The sequence below is a fragment of the Strigops habroptila genome, chromosome 7 (assembly GCF_004027225.2).
Source record: "Strigops habroptila isolate Jane chromosome 7, bStrHab1.2.pri, whole genome shotgun sequence".
Classification (NCBI taxonomy): Eukaryota; Metazoa; Chordata; class Aves; order Psittaciformes; family Psittacidae; genus Strigops; species Strigops habroptila.
The window spans coordinates 47445315-47468980 of NC_044283.2; the positions used below are offsets into that span (position 1 = coordinate 47445315).

Here is a 23666-nt window from a genome sequence, read left to right on the forward strand (position 1 = left end):
CACTGCCTATCTTTGATCATTAGAGAAGCCTAATTACTGTTATACAAAGATCCCATTTCATTACAGCTGTAACAATACACCATTGGCTAGCTATATAACATAGGACTATATGCAGCTGCAGTTTGAACAGCATTTTAAGACATTTGGAAATGAAAGGTCCTTGTTCAAAATTATTATTTTGTTTTGTAAACCTATTTATTCAAGAAGATGATAAAATTAACAATTCTGAAACTTAGGACTGACTAATCTTTCACTACATGAGTTAGTACTCAGTTCAGGTAGTGTGCCCCTCCCAAAAAATAATAATTAAAAAAAATAATTAAAAAATATTAACAATAATAATAATAATAATAAAAAAATCTATCAGGACCATACCTATATACACTAGGAATTCTTTGCCAAAGCAAAACATAAACGTTTTATTGTACTGCCCTGACACTTCTAATGTCATAAATGCAGATATACTGTCAGAGAATTAATTGTTCACATATAACACTGCCAATAAGAGAATAGCTATTTATGATCCTGAAAATATGAACACAGAGCATATGGTTAATCAGAACACTCAACCCACTTCTCCACCCATTTCTCTAACTAGCAGAGCCTATTGATCAACAGACTGAGATTCCTCCAGACCTTCACTGGGCTAGGAAATTAAACTGAAGCTTGGATAAAAGTCTTAAAGATCGTAGTAATAGCTGGTTGCAAATGAGACTTATAAACCTCAACCCCCAAATAATTTTGGAATTGAAAAAAAATAGAAAAAATCCTTTTAGATAGATAGATAGACAGACAGACAGAGAAAAGAAAGTACATGTTATGCTTCCACCTGCTGGCCGCCTACCTGGAAGATCATGTGGATCTCATTCTACTAGGTGAAGTGAGCAACTAATGCAGTCCTTCCAGTCAAGACATCAGGAACCTGACAGTTCAATTTCCCATTGAAATAGAAACCATTCTAAGATTCATTTTCTATTTTGTGAAAATTGCACTTTAACATAGAGGTTTCCAATGAAAAAACTCCCTAAGATTTCTAACTAATCCTACCATATCCTGAGCAATGAGCAGGAGGAGGTTTTACAGTCCTGGGAACAAAGCAGGACCTGCAATGCAGCTTGGAGAGACTTCCAGATCCCTTACTTTCTCAATTATGATCCACCGAGAAAGCTAGCTAAGAAATCTCTTACCTGGCATAACTTATCCTTTTCAATGACTGAGCAATCTTTGAATAGAAGACATGTAACTGGAGTGAAGGTGTTCCTGTGCCTCCACAGTGTACATATACAGCAAGAATGGTAGTTTAACTACCAACAGCCCTACAGAATCACTTCTTTTCCCATCTCTAAAATTTGTTAACCTGAGGCTTTCTTAAAACAGATTTTCTCTAAACTGCCGCAGTCTGTAGCTGACTGAAATGCTCTTACTCCTCCTTGAATTACATAGCATTGTGGATTTCCCCTAACTATGACCAACATGGTAGACAAGATGCAACTTGCTCCACTCAAGCCATTCTTCCTTTCCAGTACCCTCCTCAAAGAGAAGCTTAATGCTTTCATTACTTTATATGAATGATCCATATATTCTTGTTTTCATTTTAAAAGAGCAGTGCTTCTTGCTTTTAATAATCCACTGATTTTATGACCTAAGTGTGGGAAAATCTTAAGGTATCCAGACCATTAAGTGTCAGGAGTCATGCAAGTTCAGGAAGATGGGAAACATGACTGAGCACATGGGAGGAGGCACATTTCCATACCAGGATGGGATGGCATGAGCCACTACTCCTTTTTTACGGGTATTTGCTCAAAATTAACAATTTAGTGTTGATGTTGACTTCAAAAAGGACAATTATGAGTGAATGATGTGAAACGACAGGCACCTAAGCCACATCAAGCATGACCCAAGACTACAGGGAGAAATAACAGTCTCACAATACCTTTAGACACTAACTAAAGGTAGGTTCCTGTTTTTCCAGTTGAGATTTCAGCACCAAAATAAGAGCCTGAAGCCATGAAAAAGAGAGAAGAAAAAGTAGGGCTAATTTTGTAATACAGTAAGCAAGAAAAACATACTAGTGCACTGACAGAAGTACACTGTTAGATGCTGTACTTCTTAAAATGTCTTTCCTTATTTTTTTAAACAACTGTCACTGGGTTTCAAATTTTGATCCAAGGTAGTCCTTCTGCAAATTTGTGGCATTCTTCTCCCTGTATATGAAGTTTCATGCTTACAGGTGTTCTTTCCAAACTCTTAATCAAGAAACGCCTGGATCAGGACCAATGGCTTTGACCACCATGAGTTTAATCTCTTAACACAATGTAAAAAACTAATTTATTCCTATAAGTACCTCCACCCAATTTTGGGAACCCTGCCTTTGGGTAAGGCTAACTACAGCATTCTGACTGAAAGGAAGCATTAATGCTTGCCTAGAAAACTGTCTTAATAGGCCCTACCTGCAAACTACACACCCAGGAGAACACATAAGGCAGTTCATGTTATCACAAGCACTGTACTAATCTAGACGAAAAGTTAATCTCCACATTCAACAACATAAAAGAAGGATGCCAAAGAAATATGAGCTGTGGAGGGGCTACAGCAAGTGTGCACAGTGACTGGAGATAACGGAAGGCCACGCATCAAGAGTGCTGGAGCTTTTGCACATAACTACAGACTGCCAGCCTTTTCTCTGGAGTGGGAACGAAGGGCTATCAAATTTGAGTACAGGAAGAATAGTGGACAGGGCTGCGGGAATTTGGGAGAAAAATGTAAACATGGAAAAGTAAGAAAGGAGACAGAGTAAAGGCAATCATGGGAAAGGTAGCAGTATAGTGACTCAGGGTGAAACACCGCAGCCCACCAAAGGTGTAACGCTTTAATTACATCACTTTTCTTTAACAGCTCCAATGTACTTTCTTCAAATGGTAACTACTATTTATTGCTTCTCTTCAAGTGCACTCAGAAATGGTTGTTCTGAGTCAGAACACATGATTTTTAAATTCAGGCACATGTTCAAGACAAGCAGGCTTTATAGTGGCAAAGGCTAGAGATCTCACACTGTCCTAAAATATCAAAATTCATCATCACTGATGTACATAAATGATCACCATGTCAGAATGCTTGAGTACTTCCTAGAATTATTCTACCTATTCATTTAAACCCAATAAATTTTAGTGAATATATTTCCTATATAAATAACAGGGAATAGCTAACAAAGAATAAAGATGTTTTACAGAATCAACTTCCTGACTAGAAATGAAAATTAGCCTATCAGCAGAATCAATTGTAAGCTGCATACCAATCAACAACACAGAACATTATTACAACAGTCCCTGCCTCCCACTTACCTAAAAGATTTCCGAATTGAAGCCTTCAATAAACCTGCATTATTGATTTGCTATAAGAAAATTAAATATTAGAGACACTCACTTTTACCAAAATAATTCTTGCTAACTCTTCACATACAGGCTTTTCTTCATCCTTCTTCAAACCATCCAATTCAAACAAGGTATTGTAATTTTCCAGCATTTTTGTCATTATCTTGTTGCAGATCTCCTGTTCTTTTATACCTTCAAATCCAGAGGGCACACTAAAATTGGACAGAACACAAAGCAGAGTGTTATAGGTACTCAACATACAACAGTTCCTGCACACGTCTCTTAACGTTTCAGTTGTGCATACAGGCTGCACACGAAACTTTGTCTTGGAAAGGAGGATTGTGTCTATGGTGGTAACCACTATCATGGTTTGTTTGCAGTTTTTCTTATCAATACTAAATACCATATCTGTTGGTCAAACTATCTACTCCACAGAACCTAGGCAGAGATATGAGATAACCTCCAAATGAGATCCCACCAACTTTGTCAAAAGTTGGGTTCATGACTGCAACACAGACAGCACAAGGCATTTAAATGCTCTGAACTGTTAATGGGAAGAGTGAGATTTCTCCAAAAAAGTAGTTTCTGATAATCTCAAAGGTATACTAGAAGGGTGAATAAAAAAGTTAAGAAAACCCACATGCTGAACAGAACGCTAAAAGTTAAGCAAGACCTTTGCACCTTTGGGTGACCCCATGCTGTGCACTGGATTTCTTAATCTAATTTTTGAGTTGCCGTTTCTTTTGAAAGTAGGCTCATAACTCACAGGGCTTTTTAAAATATGGAGATGCAGGCTGCCTTCTGCAGAACAGCCTAAAAGGCTCACCTAAAAGAGGTTCCTAACCTTCACTTGTGGAAGAATAACTAACTTCATAGCGGCAGAAGAAGCAACTTCTTGATCTCTTGAAACAGGCCCCTGGGCAGCCAGGAATTGCTTGCCACAGACCTTAAAGGCACATGCAAATGAAAAGGCAAGACACTGATGTGGAAGAAGTGTTGTATTCCAGTCTACGCTCCTTTGCCTTCCATCTGTGTTTCACACAACTCTGTCATGTGCTAAAAAAATCAGTATTACTCACAACAGAGCACATGATTTATTGACGCATGTAATGATCATCTTCTGGAATGTAGGCTTTCTGCACATTTTGTTGGACTTTGGGGCTCAAAACTGACTTAAATTCAATTTTAATGCAAAAATAAAATCTTTGAATAATCTTCAGCATTTAAAATACTTCTCCAATCATCCAGTGTTTCCCATTGTACAGTACAAAGTGGCTGCATGGATGTGAATTTTCTAAGGACCTTATCAAATGGCAAAGACTGCAGATCATGAGGTCCGGAAAACACAGGAAAGATATAAAGGGAAAAAAAGAAGTAGAGGAGCAAAAACCAGAAACAAAAAAGGTTGCAAGCATTTTTTGGCTGAGGACAACTAGTGGTTGTATGAGAATTGAAAACAGCCCAAACCCCCAAAAGTTAAACAAACGCCATCTGAACTATTTTACAGGGATGTAACTTGAAAGTAAACCATTTACTATAACCAGCAAATTAAAATTTACAAATAACTATCTATTGTAAAACTGTAGCTGTAGTTTATTGGGGCCAGGTGTGCATTTCAACAAGAAGGCTCTGAAAGCAGATGCTCTCAGAAATTAGCCATCAAAAAATGCCGCCTTCTAGGGGTTACATGATATTGATCCTTCTCCATACTTTACTCTCTGCAGTACATCTACGTGTCAACAGGGAGAAGATCCCACTGCAGCAGAACACATCTTTGTGAACTCTCAAAGAGAATTTTTACTGCTGTCATTTCAACATTCAATACATGCTAGAGTTGCAGGACCTGAAGTTTAAAGGAATTGGATTAATTTACATTGCAGAACATTGCCAACTGAAAATGGGTCAGTATCAGCTCACTGATTTCGTTAGCGTGGAACCTGGCCCCAGACTAAATAAGAAAAAAAAAAAAAAAAAAGAGGGACAACTTCTACTGATGGATGTGCATGTATACTTCAGCCAATTCACTTTAAAGAATGTCACATATTCACTATAACACAGTAACTGGCCTGAAAAAAAGAATAGGGCCATGCAACCATCCTGATTTAAGGAAATCCCTCTTCCCATGGTAAATGATGTACTCTGGAGTTGTCATGGCGCAGAGCTTGCTTGATAATTCAGGCAAATCCTGACTGTTACGTTCCTGATGTGTTTCTCCAAAACAGGGTACCACTTAAAAAAGCCTGGCATCCCTATGAACCTTTTTTTTAGGAAATGGACTGAAAATATACTAGAGCAAGTTCAAGTCAGAATGAAGACTGCAGATACTTCCAGAATGAGTTTTGGAGCAGAACCTTCACCTGAACCGCATCTGCTGGCAACTGCAGCTAACACCTCCACACTGGCAATAGCTAATACCAAAAAGCTCTTGCTGGTTGAAGAACAGTCCAGCCTAGAAAGTTTCCACAAAGCATACAAACAGGATTTAATTTCCGTGCAATTCCATGGCTTTCTTGCTCTCCCTTCCCGCTTCACTTTGTCAGTCAAACATTATTAAATCAGATCTGTGAAAAGTCCAACATCTTCTGAACAATTCTGTACGTGTGTGGCAAGATGCATACGCAGAACACAAGGCTAAAGCTTATGGCTTTAGTCTTTGTTATCACCCCTCTCTGAATGTAACCAAGCAGAGCAGCACAAATTGTTTTATTCTAATGGCAGTGTAGCATTCTTTCGCCATTGCAACCCTCTGGCACTTAAACAGGCACATTTTACAAAGTTTCTCATTTATCTTTTTCCTTTAATCACTGTTATTACACCTCCATCATGACAAGGACTATTATACTCTTTGAGCTATCCATGGTGACCTTTTCCTTGTAATAAATCTTTAGCTCAGCATATGCAAGTAGTTTAGATTACGAGCACACACCACCCTGCATATTTATGCAAGTTAAAACCCATCTGTTGCCACATGGCATGATCCACCAGACTGACTAGAGTTTTGTGAAAAATGTGTGTAAAAAAAAAAAAAAGAGTATCTTACTGTAGCTTTCCTTAGTCTGAGAAGTTGTGATATCAACAGATTTCATCTCAACTCACCAGAAAACCCCAGTGCTATGAGAAAGTATTCTCTCACACTACCACTTTCATGATCCACACCCCACTCCTTGGAAATTTTTAATGTTCTCTTGTGAAGGCCTTGTTAAAACATTACAGTAAAACTGTGTTCATAGTCATGGTTTCTTTATGTCTAATTTGCATGTTAATTAGGCATTATGACTGCATTGCTTTTAGAGTTAGATGCACATCTTACTCCAGTTACAAAATCTTCAATGGTGGGACTTGATCCCCTTATAGCCACACATGTACAAACTACTTCAACAGCAGCACCAGAAACAACAGCAGAACACTACCAGAAACACATTTTCTAGAAAGGAGGCATAAACCTGTAATTTCTGTGGTCATTTCTAGAAGAAGAAATGTTGATGTGTTCAGGCCCATGAACACATAGAGATATGAGCTGGAAAACTCCCACTGGCAGTCCTGGGGTAATGGTTGGCCTTGATGATCCTAAAGGTCTTTTCCAACCTAGTTGATTCTATGATTTGTCTAAACGAGGCACCAGCATTAACAGTATCTGACCCAGTCAAGAAGGGCTGAGGGCAAAGGTGCATTAGTACCACAATTTGACAGGATATTAAAAATTAAAAATATTGGTGAAGCCACTTTAAAGCAGAAAAAGCAGTTGTTCTCAAAGTTAAAACGTTACTTGGGACTAGGATCAAGTTGTTAGCCCTTCATTTCAAAACAGGATACCCAGCAGTATTTCACACTTCTGCACAATGTCCCACGAGGATGCCTAGCCCCCTGGCCCACCCACCGCATCTCCATGCTCACTTGCTCTTTAGGTTCTTCCAGACCACTTTAAACCAAGAATGTGTTTCCTCCATGAGGATGCTCAAGAAAGCTAGTCTCAAACATGCTAAGCCACATCAAAGCCCTGTGTCACAACTCTTCCTCAGAACTAAAGTGACCTGAGGTCAGATTAAGTCAGTGTGAAAAAATCCTTACATTTCACACATTAGTTAAATGAACTTACCTCAGGGTCTCTGTAAACAAGCTATAATAGACTAAATGCAGAGTGGGCTTATGAGACAGCAAATCTTCAGACTACAGAGCGTGGTGCAGTAACACATCCAAATATGACTGTATCTGTCCGGCATGAGACATGCACCACTACAAGGCTCCATCACCACCACACCTGAGAAACTTGCTTCAAGTGGAAATGAGGGCCAGGAGGCCTTAGGATGTAGTCATCTACCTGTAATGAGCTGGTCTGAGATCACTGAACTGATTTCCCCAGGCAACAACTGCTGACAGCTCCCTGTCACAACTGAGAACCAGCGATTTCCATGCGAAACTGCCCGTCTCATTATGAATTCCCGACAGCGTTCAACCCCACCCTGTCTGAGATGAAGAATGCATCCTACTATTTCCTTAAGTGGCTTTGCAGAAGTAGCTTGCATGGAATGACAGCACCATAATCCTAATTTACAAACCATCAAGGGCTATATGCTCTGTCTTCTCTGACTGCTACTTTTGCTGTTTGTACAAGTACCTTTTGTAGAGGAGCACCACAAAGTCGCCTTACCATTCTCCTTGGGAATCAATCCCACAAGAAATGAAGGGTCTCAGAGGACAGGGAACACTACATGGGTTTTTTTGTTTCTCCAGCCCTCACAAAAGATTTTCATTAGTACCTTAGGCACCAACGAGCCCCTCAATAAGCACGACCGAAGATTTTGAGAGCAGAGCTGCAGTAGTCTTAGATGGCTACAACTTCAGGCAGTCTGCTCTGTCCCTCCAAACAGACGTTACTGTGTCTGTAAGAGATGTGACCTCATGGCCACAACTTGGCCTGTACTTCAGCCAATGAAAGTTATTTGTTTTAACACATCGAACCAAAAACTGGTGCAGCAGAAACCAGGCACATATTCATGTCTGCAGATTCTGCTGCAAGATTAGAGGCTAACAGGTAGCTAAAGATACAGCAACGCTAACTTTAGGCAGGTGTTCATGTCAGCGTGTGTGACTCATTTACATGCTCTGCATCATTTACAGACTTATGTGTCACCAGTTTGGACCAAATGCAAGGACATATGTCACTACAGAGATTTTACAGAAGTGTCTTAGCTTCTGAGGCACTGGAGAATCCCATGAGGCATCTAACTGCCTATCTTTTAAGATCTGTTCCAGATTACTTTCTGTAACATCAGATTTAGGAGCCTAAATCAACTCAGTAATTCCATCTCTGTCTACGTAACTTGCAGCAGATGTGCAAAGCAGGTAATGCAGGTAACGCAAAGCAGTTAAAGTGATGCTGCCACCCTGATTGACTGGCTTCATTCATATGCAGAATCTTCTGCTCCAGAAAAAGCTCCATTTTTAATCAGAAAATTGCAGTGACAGTAGGCATCTTTGAAAGTGTGACCTATACAAAGTAGGATAAAGGGCAGTCCATAGCCCAGCACCCACTCACACAGTACACCACTCTCATCTCCAAACATTTCTAAACAGAGCTTTTCAAAAATGCTCCTTGTGATTGTATTTGAGCTCAAACACCATTTTGTTTTGCACATATTAGGAAAAAGTTCTTCACTAAGAGGGTGGCCGAGCACTGGAACAAGGTCCCCAGGGAACTGGTCATGGCCCCAAGGCTGTTGGTGTTCATGAAGCATTTGGACAACACTCTTTTGATACATGGTTTAAATTTTAGGCTGCCCTGTGTGGAGACAGTAGTTGGACTCGGTGATCCTCATGGGCCCCTTCCAACTTAGAATATTCTATGATTCTATGATGGTAGTTTGTCTTGTGAGTCTGCTCCTCCACTTAAATTCTGGGTGTATACTTTATTTCCAATCCTCAATCAAGATCAGAAGAATGAACATTTTCAACCCAGAGCAGTAATTACCTTCATTGAGTTTTTCAACCAAAAACCAAAACACAAACAAAAAACCCCACCCCAAAACCAACACACAGAGCTTTTCCTATTGAAATAATCACTATTTCATTCAAGAGATTAAATAGGCAATATCATAACACCTGACATTGGACAGATCATAAAAGAGAAACTTTCTCAACTGAAACTTTAAAGGGTGGACGTTCAGTAAGAGAACGCCAGATTTGAGATTGAATTTGGCCAGAACGCACTTCCACTTATGAAGAGAGCTATGCAACCTTAGCAATCTTCTGTTTATTTTACAATAGGCCATTCAATGGAGTTCAGATGACAAAGCTGAGTACACAACAGAAGAGAAACATAAGGAGAAGAAAACATAAAAATGTATCACAGAAAGGCTCGAAAGTATAGTCCCATATCTATTTCCCAAACAGGAGGCAAGAGTTCATGAGTCTATAACATGATTACAGATGAGAATATTTATGGCATTCTTATATTTAGCTTGATGTTTTAATCTTGCATCATAGGATGTAGCATGCTAAATTCTTACAAAAAAAAAAACCAACCAAAAAACCCCACAACATCTCCTTTACCCTGCTGACAAATACAAATATTTAAAATCTATACAAACCCTGTAAGAAAGGTTATGTTGCATGCTCCAATTTGTAGTCTAATGAATGTTAGACCAACAATTTTCATTACTCACGTTGACCCTGATCCTGGACACACATTTGTTTTTAAGACTGATGCAAGATTGGGACTGCACTGCCTGAAAACAGAAGTTCATTCAAGTGTTTCAAAGACCAGTATTATTCACTGAGGAGTTGTGGTTCAGCCTCTCTACTTTCACTTCAGCTTCAGCGCAATCTGTGTAAGCTCCAAGACTGCTAGAAGCCAAGGTAAGACATTCATGCAGAACTTGAGATCAGATTTTAATTCTTACAAATTCAGCAACACATTGGAAATCTTTTTGAATCTCTGAAACACCTACAGCTGCCCGCAATCCACATTTTCTCCATACCTAAATATGATTCAGCTTTTCTCCATACCTAATGCTTTCTTGTACAACCCGTCAGGTAACTTCTGTTACATAGTCATCACACAGAAATAACTGCATCTAACTCTAGTATTTCAACTGGGTACCGGCATCTGCCAGACACTTTGCAGGGGGATGGAGCAATCCCTCACAACATGCCTAATCTCTGTTAGAAAGAAATACAGTGAAGTTAGTGAGGGCCTGAAGGATGGAGGCCATACACACAGGTGATTCTTTGAAACAGAGCTTAAGAAAAGGGTGCAAATGGATCCTCTACTTACTCTGTAACTAGTAAACCTCATGTCTCTTACCATTCCAACCAGAGGACAGGATGAGTACAGCAGCTTCCCTGATACCCAGCACCAAGAGAGCAGGGAGGAGGAGAGAAAACCCACCTGGTTCTCTCTTTCCTCTTCAGCATCAGCTGGGAGTGCTGTGTGGAGACACACAGCAGGCCATAACTGAGGTTACAGCTCTACAACAGCTGAAATTCAGGTCAGTAGACAATAACTTCTTTCAAGGGTAATCACACTGCAAGTGTTAATACTCTACACAGATTAGCTCAGTGATAGAAAAGACAACTATTTATGTTCCTATATCTTCATGCTCATTGTTCCTCAAGGGCTGTATTTATCTGTATACTTGACCTTTGGCTTTCACCACAATAAATCTGAACAATCCAAGTTGGAAGAAAACAGTGCACTAAATCTCAAACCATTATATTTTTCCTTTTTTTGAATTGTTTGACCTTGCCCTTTACATTTTCCTATATCTTACATCACTCTTCATTACAAAAAATGCAAAAAGCCTTTTCCTCCCCTCTTCTATTTGTTAGAAATACACAAAGCCCAAGATAACCTTTCATTAGAAAAGCATCCATGCAGTTTGTCAAACAGCAAGCAAGGAAGCAGGGAAAGTAGTAGATAAAAGTAATGAGGGTTGAAAGTTTAGGAGATGAAATAAACTACAAAGAACATGATGCAGAAAAATAGAATGAGATGAAGAGAATTAAAATTAAGTCTAAATGTCTGGAAAGTGGCCCAACAGTGAGATTTATTCAATTGTTAAACAGCTTCAGTTACGAAGTAGGAGATAATACATTTAAATAGCTAAAATGTCACTAAAACTGCCTTGTAGAAAGTAATCCTTCACTATCAGCTGATGTGCTTTATCTTCTCTGACACCGTGCATTAACTACAGAGACTCCAACATCCATTTTAGACATGAGTGTGAATTTCCAACAGAAAATAATCTCAGATCTTCCTCCTTCAGCAGTGTAATTGCTGACAAGCTGGATGATAAACATTCTTTCCTTGTCCCAGAGAAACAGCCCATACACTGCCCCGAACAAACAACGCAAAGCAAGAGCAGTGTTCACTTCAACCATCTGCTGATATTTAATTTCTACAGCTAGTCTCTCTAGGGGCTGCCTGTAGCCAGTAGCAAGACAGCCCTTGCCAAACAGGCTTCAGGCAGCCTTACTCTGGAGCTTTGAACGGCGTTCTGAGGATCTCTCTCTGGCTGCTTGGCCAATTAGCTAGCTAAGCCCAATGCTTAATGTTTAGTGCTGCAAGTTCTTTCCTTCTCCTCCCAAATCTTTGTTGATACAGATGGTCACAGCTCCAGTGATTTAAGACTGCATCCATTAACAAAGGAGAAACAGGTATTTGAACTGTTGCTTATAATATTTGTGTCTGGACCACGACCTTGAGCTACCTTGAAAAAGATTAAGATCTGATAAAACATATAGCTGAATTACCAGATGGTGAAACTCAGTTTAAATAAAGATCTAAATCCATAACTGTAACATACTTGGGTCTTCTAAGAAATGCATTAGCCATTTGTTGAGTATCAAGCCTTGCTTTCGCTGCCTGTTTTGCTACATGAGCATTTATTTCGATGTATGTCACAGTTGCAGGGCTGGCTGCATTCATATACAGGTACAAGAGCCCTTGTGTTTTCACCTTCAGTAAACTCTGCCTTTCTCAGTCTTCTGCAATGGAATGATGCGATTCCGCTCCTCTGCGCACAGGCCCTGTACCTTACAAAAACTGTTACACATTTTCTATGCTATCTTAGGTGCAGAGACCAATTGAGGCAACAAGTATGCAGCTTTTAAGAAATATGCTTTTGTTTCATCTTAGGAATGCCAATTGTAATTCCAACCCACAACTCCATGCACTCTACACCAGAAAGTATACAAACCTAACTTTTAAACTTTCCTGAACAAAGTGATGAGTAAGCTAAAAATATTCGAACAGCCACTTGGGAGTTTGAGTCAGAGAGATTGAACCATTGGACTCAGATTTTTGTCACTTATTTTGTTCTTAACTCTACTAATACATTTAGGCAGAAATTCCCAAACTGCCCATACAAATGTAATCTGTAAAAATGGGTTTATTTTTCCCTGTCAGAAATTTGCAGTATTGTGCTTCCCCTAACTCTCATATTCACATGTTCCTGCACATATTACTGTTTTTTGAGTTTTCTTTCTTTTGGAGAGGAAGACAATTCTTTTCAAAATACTTTTTTTTTTTTTTTTTTTAATCCTTTTGTACTAACACAGCAAATGGTTTAATCCCGACATATCCACCTTCATCACCCATAAGCAACATCTTAAGTTGAGGCAGCAGTGTAGTCACAAGGACAAGCTTTGGTTTATATGTCTCATCTGCATATTCTCTCCTGAATCAATCAAAAAAGATATGCTCCTTTAAAGAGAGAGCAGACAGTATCTAGCCTAGGTATGTGGAACTGGCTTAATACATTACAAGGAACTTAATTTTTCTCTCTTTAAAGAAGCCTACTTCTTTCCACTGTCTACAGAGGAAGCCTAGGGAGATAGTCTCATTAGGCAATTAATATAACCTCATTAGGCATTATACAAAGATCAGTACAAATCTGACATTTGCTACAAGGAACTCACTTGTCTCTTTTTGCTGATATTACACATCTTTCAAGACTCGTGACTGAACAAAACTCCCTACGTGTCTCCCATGTCTTAGATTTTGGATGCCAGCCAGCATGCCTCTTGCAGACAAGACTGGGGTGAAAATGCTAACAGCGCACTGCATCACAGCAGTGACTCAATAGAAACAGTCTCACTCAAGTGTATTCTTGCACCTGGAAATAAATGTTCTTGCTACTGCTGCAAGCTCCACTAGCTTGTACAACATGTCTTTACCACAAACACCAAGGAACTGGGCCCAATGAAACAAACTAGTAAAACCAGCAAGTCCACTAAGAAGTCTCAAGAGACGAGTGGAACCCCATAACCTCCAAAGCAGTTTCTGAATACACTAGAAGGACAAAGAGCCCAGAATCATTTGCATCTTGAGGACAGGCACTAGATCACGTCAAATCTGCAAAGAGTGTGCAGTATCCATCTTTAGAAATTAGACAGCACTTGGATGTTGCATGACTCCTTTTCCTCCAGTTATCCTTTCTCAAAGCCTTCTGCAGAGAAGCATCAATATTCTCTGATGGCAAAGGAAGAAAGCTGTATGACCACAAGTCTCCTTGCACTTATACAGTCTGAAGGCCTCTCATTATTATACTCCCACTCTGCTGTCAATACAGCAATAGAAAACTGACCAACTGTTTAGCAAATAACAAAAGGAGATTGGAGAGCAACTCAACTCCCATTCAGCTCAAATAATAGCTTTAGCACTAAAATTTATCACAAAGCCCAAGTCATTGCCTTAATTTGATCACCCTGACAATTCAGAATTGAGTTCTGAGCTACATTTCTGGCCATCTGCTCCATTACACTCTCCGTCAACATATGGAGAAAAGTTACTTACTGAAAGCAGTTTGGTCCAAATACAGTGGCAAGATTGCAAAGGTTCATCCTGTTCTCTACATGATGTTCAGCAACCTTTATCAGGAACTGGCACAGATACTTCAACAGGCAGTAATGAGCATCAGGCAGTTCCTTTAGGAGTTCTTTCAAGTTACTTTCCTTCTGCATGTCGTTTCTAGCATCTAGGAAAAATAAGAGAAGAAAAAAACATGTATATGGTTTCTATACTGCTGCCAATTTACTTACATGGGTGAGCAAGCAGTGGGATCTAAAATTTAGTCTTACTTCTGTTCACAGACACAGAATCCTCCAGACCCCTCAATTTTCCGGAGGGAACCTGCACCTTTCTCCTGAGGCTCACTGGTCCCCACTGACACTGTTTCATGGTCGCTTTTACATTGTATCTATTTTCTTGCGCAGAATCAGCAGTGGTCAAAGCTAATAGCATTAAAGCATGTTTATTCCCACCCACTACATAGCTATATCTGCTTTAACTCCAGTTCTACCAAATCTCCTGTTTCCAAGCTTCTTCTGGATGTTACCTCCAAAAAAAAAAAAGGCTGTTTAGGGCAGTGTTACACTCCATAACGAGCCAAAACATGGCCTAATGTTAGAGTAGCCTTGGTATACTGTATAAGCTCATAGAACTCCTCCCCATGCTTAGGGTAACGAGGTATTTTTTCATTCAGAGGATGTTACCATTCTTGGCAAGGAGATTCACCCAGCATTCATTCAAAACCAAACCTCGCTCAATCTTCAAGACTTATTTTTAGTTCAGAAGGTGTAATAAACCAAGCTGCATCTGAAGTATTTGCTGCCTCTGCTGTACACCTTGCTACCAGCATGAAGACTGGCAGGAAAACATCCCATACTTTCTGTTGCAGGAACAAAGAACATTTTACATTTCCCCAATGTTTCTGGGAGGTGGGAAAAAAGAGAGGGGGAATGGAAGAGCTTTGAACACAGTGTAAGGTATGTATAAACCCTTCAGAAGTTTCACCTTCGTTTTTACTTTTCATTTCCCAGAAGTATTCCAGGGCCGGATTGTACAGTATTCCAAGCGTAGAGTGCTTTGAAAAGTGGTTAGCTGTGTAAATTAGCAGTCTGTATAAAAATATCTGAAAGTGGCTCCTGAAAACTCAACCATTAAGTTGCAATATGATTTCTGTTTGCAGAACATGAGCCATGTTCTGCAATCAGACATTTTTGTGGCATATAGTTTGGGAAACATATGAGTTTTGTACGTACGTACTCGCCGCTTCATACAGTTGAACTTGCAGGATTTCATTGCTTCCGAGCTTAGGTTTCCTGCCTTACATGATGTGCATCATACAGTGCACAGTGAGAGAAGCCTTTTTAAGTTTTATATACTTGGAGAATTCATCTTTATGTATCTGTTTTGGTACCACAGAACTGAATGAATTCTTTCATGATAGCAGGCCATAGTTTAAAATGTCAGTCAAATTACGGGACCAAACATTTCAACCAACTGATTATATCCTTTTCATCTACAGCTAAGAAATTAGCTCCTTCAGAAAAATCAAATATTAAATATGCATGAAGCAGATGAGAAAAAAAATTTTATTTGCTTATTTATCAGAAGTATTTATTTCAAAAAATTTTAGAGCCATATAGAATAAAACCAGTCATGACTTTGCTACTATGAATCAGCTTGGTAACAGTAAGAAATCTGATATACAGTTTTTATTTCTGCAGCAAAATTTCAGGATGCTTCTGAAGGCTGTAATAAATGGAATAACAATAAGGAACTTAATTGGATTTGTGTTTGTACTGATCGAAGTGGACTGTGCAGTCTCTGACTTGATTACTAATTACCTTTCATGAAGCTTAAAGAAAAACAAAACACAACTAATTTCCACATAGCCAGAACATATAAATTCACCTCCTAACATAGCTCCCTTTAGATAACAAAACAGCCGGCACATAGTGTTTTCTACTATATATTTCTTGCAGTTATGATAAGGAAAGCCAAAGCCATCTCTCAGGAAAAATGCACCTCTTCCACCACCATCACCCCACCACCTAATTAGGGAATGCCCTTGAGAACTAATTGCTTCTCTGAGTCTCCCACTGGGGCTTTAGATTGACAGGTACTTTTCCATTTACTGAAGGATTTTCCACCCCTTCCAAACTAGAAAGATGCTAACAACTGCCACAAAACATTCTGAACACAGGTTTGCGCTCTGACAACACACAAAGCTATTTGCCTCATGGCATCAGTTGCATTCGGTGGGTAAGATGTCCTTGTTCATTAACCATGATATATTACGTGGTGCAGATCAACATCAGAGATACTTGTCACTGAGCACAGCCAAACCTTTGTTCACTTCTCTACTTTCAAGAACAGAGACTGATATCAGGCTATAAGATCTTGAGAAATTACCCTAATTGAAGGACACAGAGACACTGAACAACATAATAAAGCAAACTCTATTTACTGAACCATGAAATTCCTTGTCCTTGTGAAATGGGAGAAAGAAAATATGGCTTTCCTCTCTCTCCTCCTTTTCCAGTGAAAAAGCAAGGGAAGGAACTCAAGCATTTCTCCTAATACAATCAAAACCCAAAAGCTAATTTGTTAATTCTTCTGCTGCTGACATTTCACGGACTTCAGCTTTATTTTAAAAATTACTATTACAATTTGTGGTGCATTTAGAGTGACATGCACACACGTATTCCACATGCTTTGTACATTTCTCAGGACAAGTGTACCTCTGCTACATTACTTCAAATAAACCAGCTTTTCAACCTATTAGAGAGCAAAAATAGTCTTGAGTCACAACAACCAACTGCTTGGAGCATTCTTCCTCCTTTTGTCCACCTGCCATACAATTTTTCAATCTGCTTTAAAGTCAGTCACTAAGGGTTACTCAGCTGGTACTGACCATCAGAGAAACATTAGAGCACCAGAGTTGTTTATGCTACCACGCACATAAGCATCAAGTGTACCAAAGCCCTAAGCTTATGTACATGCCTAATTTTGTGAAGTACAAGCTGTCCCGCGGAAGTCAAGACTGTCAAGTGCAGCCTTTCATATTCAGTCAGATTAAAGAGAGTGGCATGAAGCTAAGCATATGCCTTGGTCTCTGCAGCATCCTGAGATGAGACAAACAAGCTTGTCAACAATGAAAACAGCAGAGTGCCAGATTTTCAAAGGCAATTCAGGAGCACATATTCAAGCCAGATTTCCAGATATGCCCAGCTACCAACACACTTGTGATTTTTCAAGCAAGCACACGAAGCTCTTTTGAGTATTTTGACCAATACAGCAGAGACAAAGGAGAAAGGAGTAAAAGAAGAATGAGGGTGAAGGGGAAGGTGCTCTCAAGGCAGAGCCAAAGGCTCTTTATTATCCACTTCTTTATTTTGTGGACCTGCCAGAAGCCATGTGAAACAGACAGCACCCCAACAGTGGTCTGAAAGAGAAGCCTAGCTAAATGAGAAGCCAGGAAGGGCTTGAAACCAGGGATAAGATGGCGGTTTCTGTGCTGAGGAAAGGAACAAAACCAGCACCCTCAGGCCACATCTACGCGCAGCAGCCAGAGGACAGAGAACACAGTATGACATAGGAAGCCAGCAAGGGCAGTGTGGCACTTCAAAGCTCAACTAGGGAGTCACTACTGAGGGACAAGTCAAAGAGACAACTGAAAAGGACAAGCAGCCTCTCTAAAAGTGTTAATTAAGTAGAAACAGGAGCCTCAACAGTGTAGGAGGCACAGACACATTTGCAAGGGTGTTTTCAGACTCATTTAATTTCAGCGTACACCCACAGATCACAACAAGAGGGACATGTTTTCCAATGGTTCATCCTATTTCTGAATGTATTGAGTTTCTCTGACGCGCTACAGACACCTTCTAATTCCTCAACTCACCCTTCTTCATGCTACTCCTTCCCCCAGCAGAGCATGCTGCCTGAACATTACTAAAGGTATGGATGCCTGCAGATAGTCGTGTGTCATTACTTTGCTCATGTCTCAGACGGCCTGACCCCAAACAGCTCCAGCTTGGAAGCACTGAAACAGTGCCATGCCCTAGCTAATTCTCTCTGCTGTGAAGTGAGGAAGAATGGCTAAGGCTCAGTGCCATGCTACCACTTTTTTATTTTGCATAACTTTCAGCTGCCTTACATACTACTAGCTTAGAGGCCAGAGACTGAAGCTTGCATCTGTCTGTAGCTATCAACATGCCCTAGGAAGTTAATCTTTGGTACATAGGCAGCAGGTTGTACATTGCAGTGCCACTGCACCCACATCGCTATTGGAGGAATCAAAGCATATCTTTCCACCTCCACAATCTAGAGGAAGTGGAACTCCAGTTTCTCTCTGCCACAAAGCAATCTGCTTCAGACACGATCCTGCCACAGAGGGAAAAAACCCACAAAAATCATGTCTTGTTGCCATCAGCAGCAGAAATGCTGGAAGTCCTCATCATAAAGAGGCTGTCATCACAATCCAACTTGAGACCCCTCACTCTGCATCATTATGGCACTTTGCAGAGCTGTATTTATGCTTCACTCCAACATATTGGCAGCAGAGCACTCTCACTTCTTTTGCAGCTCTGCTGAGTGTCATCATCTGCGTAAGAAATCCAGTTCCAATAGTTTTTACTGCTTAACAAACATCTTCTGCATGTGGAAAACAGAAGCTATTTCTCTCGTTTGGAACTAGGCCTTGTAACGCCAAAATGACAATAAAATCCAAAGGAAAATGTTAAAATCATGCCTCAGGAGCCTGGAGAACCATAGACATCTTGTGAATCTGATTTGCTGTACTGCTGCAGCTACCATGGTTAAAGGGTCAGCTCTCATCTATTCCTTTTCACACTCATTTATTCATTTTCACAGTGACTGTTCAGGTTGAAATTTGACCTCTAAAATCCTCTAGCATAGCCTGTATTTTTGGTTCTGCTTGTTCATGCAACTCAACAGCTGCTTGCTGCTAAGCGTTCTCTAAACTGACCTTCTGATCCAGAAGGGAGCTGTTCCTTCGCTTCCACCACCTCCTATCCCTCTCCCTGGAACTAGCAGGGCTGTTCACAGGCACCAGGCGCAACCTTGCCAGCCGTGGCAGGCTGTGAGCAGGAAGAGGTATGTGCGATAGAACTTGCATCTAGCTACTGCCCACTGAAAAATATAAATTCTCTTTATGGATGGAACAATGTCAGGAAGCCAGAGAGATCAAATTGCACTTGACTTAATTAGACTGAGTGCCAAAGGAAGACATAAGCCCACATTTCACTGTATCCCCACTGGAGGAGGGAACGCAACAACGACGACAAAAAAGGAAATTCACTTAATGGGAAAGCTTTCTTTATGCTAAAAATGAAAAGTACAATAGCAACCTGCCTTGCTGAAAGCAAGTGACCTGCGAAAGGAAAGAAGAGCTGTACCTAGAGTTCCCTAGCATGTACAAGTGTCTTAAGAGCCAGTGATCCAATATAAAACATAAGGAATGAAAAGCCCAAAGGAGTAAACAAGCTCAAGCAGGGACTGCTGTATGGGAGCTGCTGATTTCTTCCAGCTGAGGCTTCCAAAAGAAACTTTCACCACTCTGCAAGCACAGCTCTGCTCTGCTGTGAAGCCTGCGCAGTCACAAAAGAGACTGTGATGGACACTTTTTACCCCAGGACTCCCTGCAAGGAGCAGCCTTCATATTTGTCAGGAGACCGGCCAACACAAAGATCACTATCACTGTGTCCCTGGCCTGTACTTGCTACACGTATCTCCCATCACCATCATTTACAGAGAGAGGCTCTCCTCTGCTCCTACTGCCACTGCCCTTCTCCATGGGCAGAAAGAGAACATCAGGACACGCCAAACAGCCTTTAGGATACACTACGTGATGTCTTCTGGAACTGCATAGCCTTGGTGTTACGCTGAATATTTATATAAACAGGCACGCATCAGGATTTGGGGGCAGCATGCAGAGCTTCGTTTCACACAGCATTGCACAGGCTGCAGACAGCGTGCCAAACCATCTGCGTGGACTTCTCAAACTACCAGTGGGTGAGGTTATCTCTTTTTCATAAAAGGGCAGATTTACAAGGCATGCAGTGACAGGACAAGGGGGAATGACTTTAAGCTGACAGAGGGGAGATTTAGATTAGACATTAGGAAAAAATTCTTCACTATGAGGGCGGTGAGACACTGGAACAGGATGTCCAGAGAAGCTGTGGCTGCCCCATCCCTGGCAGTGTTCAAGGCCAGGTTGGACAGGGCTTTGAGCAACCTGGTCTAGCGGAAGGGAGGTTGGAACTAGATGAGCTTTAACGTCCCTTCCAAACCATTCTATGAATCTATGCTTTACTCTTTGGTTTGGTAACAGATTATACCCAGAATTTAAAAAGGTTAGAGATACAGGTAAAATTTTTAATTTTTAGTTTAGCTATTTTTAACTGGAGGAATCACTCCCTAACAATTTTAATAGGAAGTGAAGTAACTGTGTGTTATTCTCAGGCCAAGACCTCAGCTGGCTTAAGAAAATGCTGATACCAGTCACTGAAAATATTCCGATGTAACTTTAACATAATCCTAAAAAAATATTTCCCCTGCAAAACTTCAACAGGAGGGAATACAGAGGTCGTAACAAACCTTGTAACTGCCTTCGCTGTAGACAGGCAGCAAAGTGGCTCCAGATTCAAAATTATTTTTTAATAACTAGTTAGCTCAGAAACAGCTTGACCTACTTCACAGGTTGCAAAAAGAACACCCAGGCACGCACTCCCTTGGTACCATTTTGCAACAAATACCCTTGTACATACTTTGATAAGTGAACAGATTACTCCTCCAATCCTGCACAGCTGGTTGGTCATTTAACTGTAAGCAAAGACCCGTCTACCACTTAAACTAATCTGAACCTGACAAAAGCCATCAGTGCCTTTCATAGTAACTCATTTATGCTGTATTTTCTAGGACATGAAAACCCCCTCAGTTTTCTTCAAACTTTACAAAAGCCTTCTCCTTGCCATATCGGCCAATATGGCATTTTTCAAATAAGATTATCTTTTCCTAACCAAAATTATAACAGAATTGTAACTGGAGCTTAATGTGCAATACAGGCAAACTTAGCTATGAAGGCATGTCACAGTCAGGCTGACTTTTGCAGAACTGGCTTCATAATTTACACCCGTAACTTTTTTTGAAACAAGAAAGCTTTGTGGGCAAATCTGCTAACTGAGAATATGATACCTCTCTCATTTCCATAGAAAATACTGGGGATTTTGCACTTCCTGTGGGAAGCGAGAATGAATAAAACTTACCACAAACAGCACTGTTCCCAAAGTACATCAGTAGTTCCTGGTACAATACACCAATATGACTTTTGTGGGGACAGGAATGTAGAACAGCAAAGGTGCAACAAACAAAATTTCCACTTAAACAGTGATTAATGAGAAAGAACATAATTAAATACAGCTCATGAGTCAGACCTGGTGAAATCTAAAAGAACCCAAAGAAAGCACAGCAATGACCAGTAAAAAGGGACTTTCTAAAACATCGCTACCTTCCCACACGACACTTCCTGAACCCTATCCCTGGGCCCCAGACAACCTTACTAAACGAGGAAGGTATTTTACACAGCCCACATGCAACCTGATTACAGCTGAAACGCCCCCACTCAAGGGAGCGCACAGAGCTCTTCTCTAGTGCACCCTCAACAGTCTGTATAGCCCCAACCAGGAAAAAAAGAGAACACACAGCCGAGTTCTCCCTCCTCTAGGCAATGGCTAAACTTCGTCACTGCAGGCAAGAAAAGCAGAAGGGAGACCTCAGGACAAGAGTGTGAGAACTTTGCACCATCTTCCACTAGAGATGCATGTCAGAGCACACATTCCTCCTCTGAATCATGCATCGCATTTGCTTGCATTACTGTACAATGCACATCTTTAGTAACATCTACCCACTCACTTTGCAGCTTCTTAGGAAGACAGCAAGAAGAGGCATCGACCGCCTGCAGCAAGAGAAAAGAACTATCACTGACCCACACAGTCAAGGAACAGGGCAAACCACCACCTATTCCGTGTAACACCACCACAGACTGCCTGATGCAGGTGAATTACATTGAGAAATCATTTGACAGACAGTTGTGCAAGTTTAAATTTTCCAAAGCAGAAGTGATATTCTTTCTCATGATTGATCCACCCCTTGAAGTGTGGGGAGGAGGTAGGGGGAAGAAAGGAAAAATAAGTCTTCCAGGTTGTGTGCTATAATGGCGAATGAATAAAAGGTAAAGTCTGCTGTTACTTGCAAACTGGCTCATTTTTTTATGGGCAATCCTATTACCTTGTGAGAAGCAGAAACTTAGATAATGTATGCTTTGGGCCTAACAGATATTCAATTGGCATAGCAGATGAAGTTGTTGTAACTTTTCAGAGCACATTAGAATGAAATTGACAGAAATCATACTAGCAGACCAGAAGCAAATCTGTGTCCTAAAGAGACTGCAGCTATTGCCTACAAGCTTGCTTGAAGAAACCAGCTGATCATTTTGATTTATATTCAGCAGATATAACTGGATTAGAAAATCCTTAATAGTTCAGACCTTACCAAACACAAAAGAAACAATTTTTTGTCTCCTGTAACAGAATTGCACATCACTGAGCACTACTGGAGCAGGTGAGAGCTAAAGTAAAAGGAAATGCAGAACGAAGTAAGTAAACTAAGAAACAGAGAGTATTGCTCACTGCATAACCAATTATCCAGAAAAAAAGCACATTGAAGGATGGAGATTTTATTTGTCACTTACCCTGGTAAAGCTGAATGAACCTGGGATGTAAGGCAGAGGTGATAATCCCATCTGGCAACTCTCTCAAAAATAATTTCAACAGACTAGCTGCTGAGTATACATCACCATCTTTAACAAGTTCCACCTCTTCTCCACGCTCATATTGCAGACGCAGCTGTTCTACCATTTTCATGCTGCCATTTACCCTGAAGAGGCCTTCTTGCGTCATACCTGTAATTATATATTGCATATAAGACTAATCTGAACCAAGACATCACTGTGATATGATGAAACAGATATTCTAATGTGAATAATAGGCTTGTAAGAATACAAGAGGGCAATTAATACAACAGAGTTTAAAAAAGTACTATTTTCACCCCAGAAACCCCTTACCCACTCTAGACAAGTAGCTGGATTATGGTAATAACAAATACTAGTGACCAGACCTTGAGGCTTGGGATACTTCTTTTTGAGAGATCATGAAACTCAACGGTATTGCTGTAACGTCATACCATGCAGAAATCAATTGAGACAGCTGCATTTTGCATTCGTGTATTTCAACAGAAAAGGATCCAGATGTTACAAAACAGTTCTGTTGTTTCACTTTTGAAAGCACCCCATTATCTTGAGCGACCTCTGCCAAATTCACACACATGACTACTCCCAACTGCACCTTCTACCTGTGACCGTCACAAAGCAAAACCATCTGAATATGTGCTGACTGCAGCAGAAACTCCATAATAAGCACTGCAACTTTACG

General features: G+C 40.4%; 1 protein-coding gene and 1 long non-coding RNA gene across 7 annotated transcripts in view; one reads left to right on the plus strand and one right to left on the minus strand.

Moving 5' to 3' along the window:
- The window catches only part of FAM13A (family with sequence similarity 13 member A), a 129221-nt gene that overhangs the window by 101678 nt on the left and 3877 nt on the right, over window positions 1-23666 (minus strand). For all 6 annotated transcript variants that reach the window (XM_030492013.1, XM_030492014.1, XM_030492012.1 and 3 more), the window contains exons 3-5: window positions 22928-23137; window positions 14167-14347; window positions 3424-3583 (exon numbers count right to left, since the gene is read on the minus strand). In XM_030492013.1, the coding sequence (XP_030347873.1) occupies window positions 3424-3583; window positions 14167-14347; window positions 22928-23137 (551 nt within the window). The remainder of the gene's footprint in view (window positions 1-3423; window positions 3584-14166; window positions 14348-22927; window positions 23138-23666) is intronic.
- Window positions 19839-22422, plus strand: LOC115610459. The gene is made up of 2 exons (XR_003992236.1): window positions 19839-20190; window positions 22097-22422. It is a non-coding gene; the product is annotated as an uncharacterized LOC115610459 (long non-coding RNA).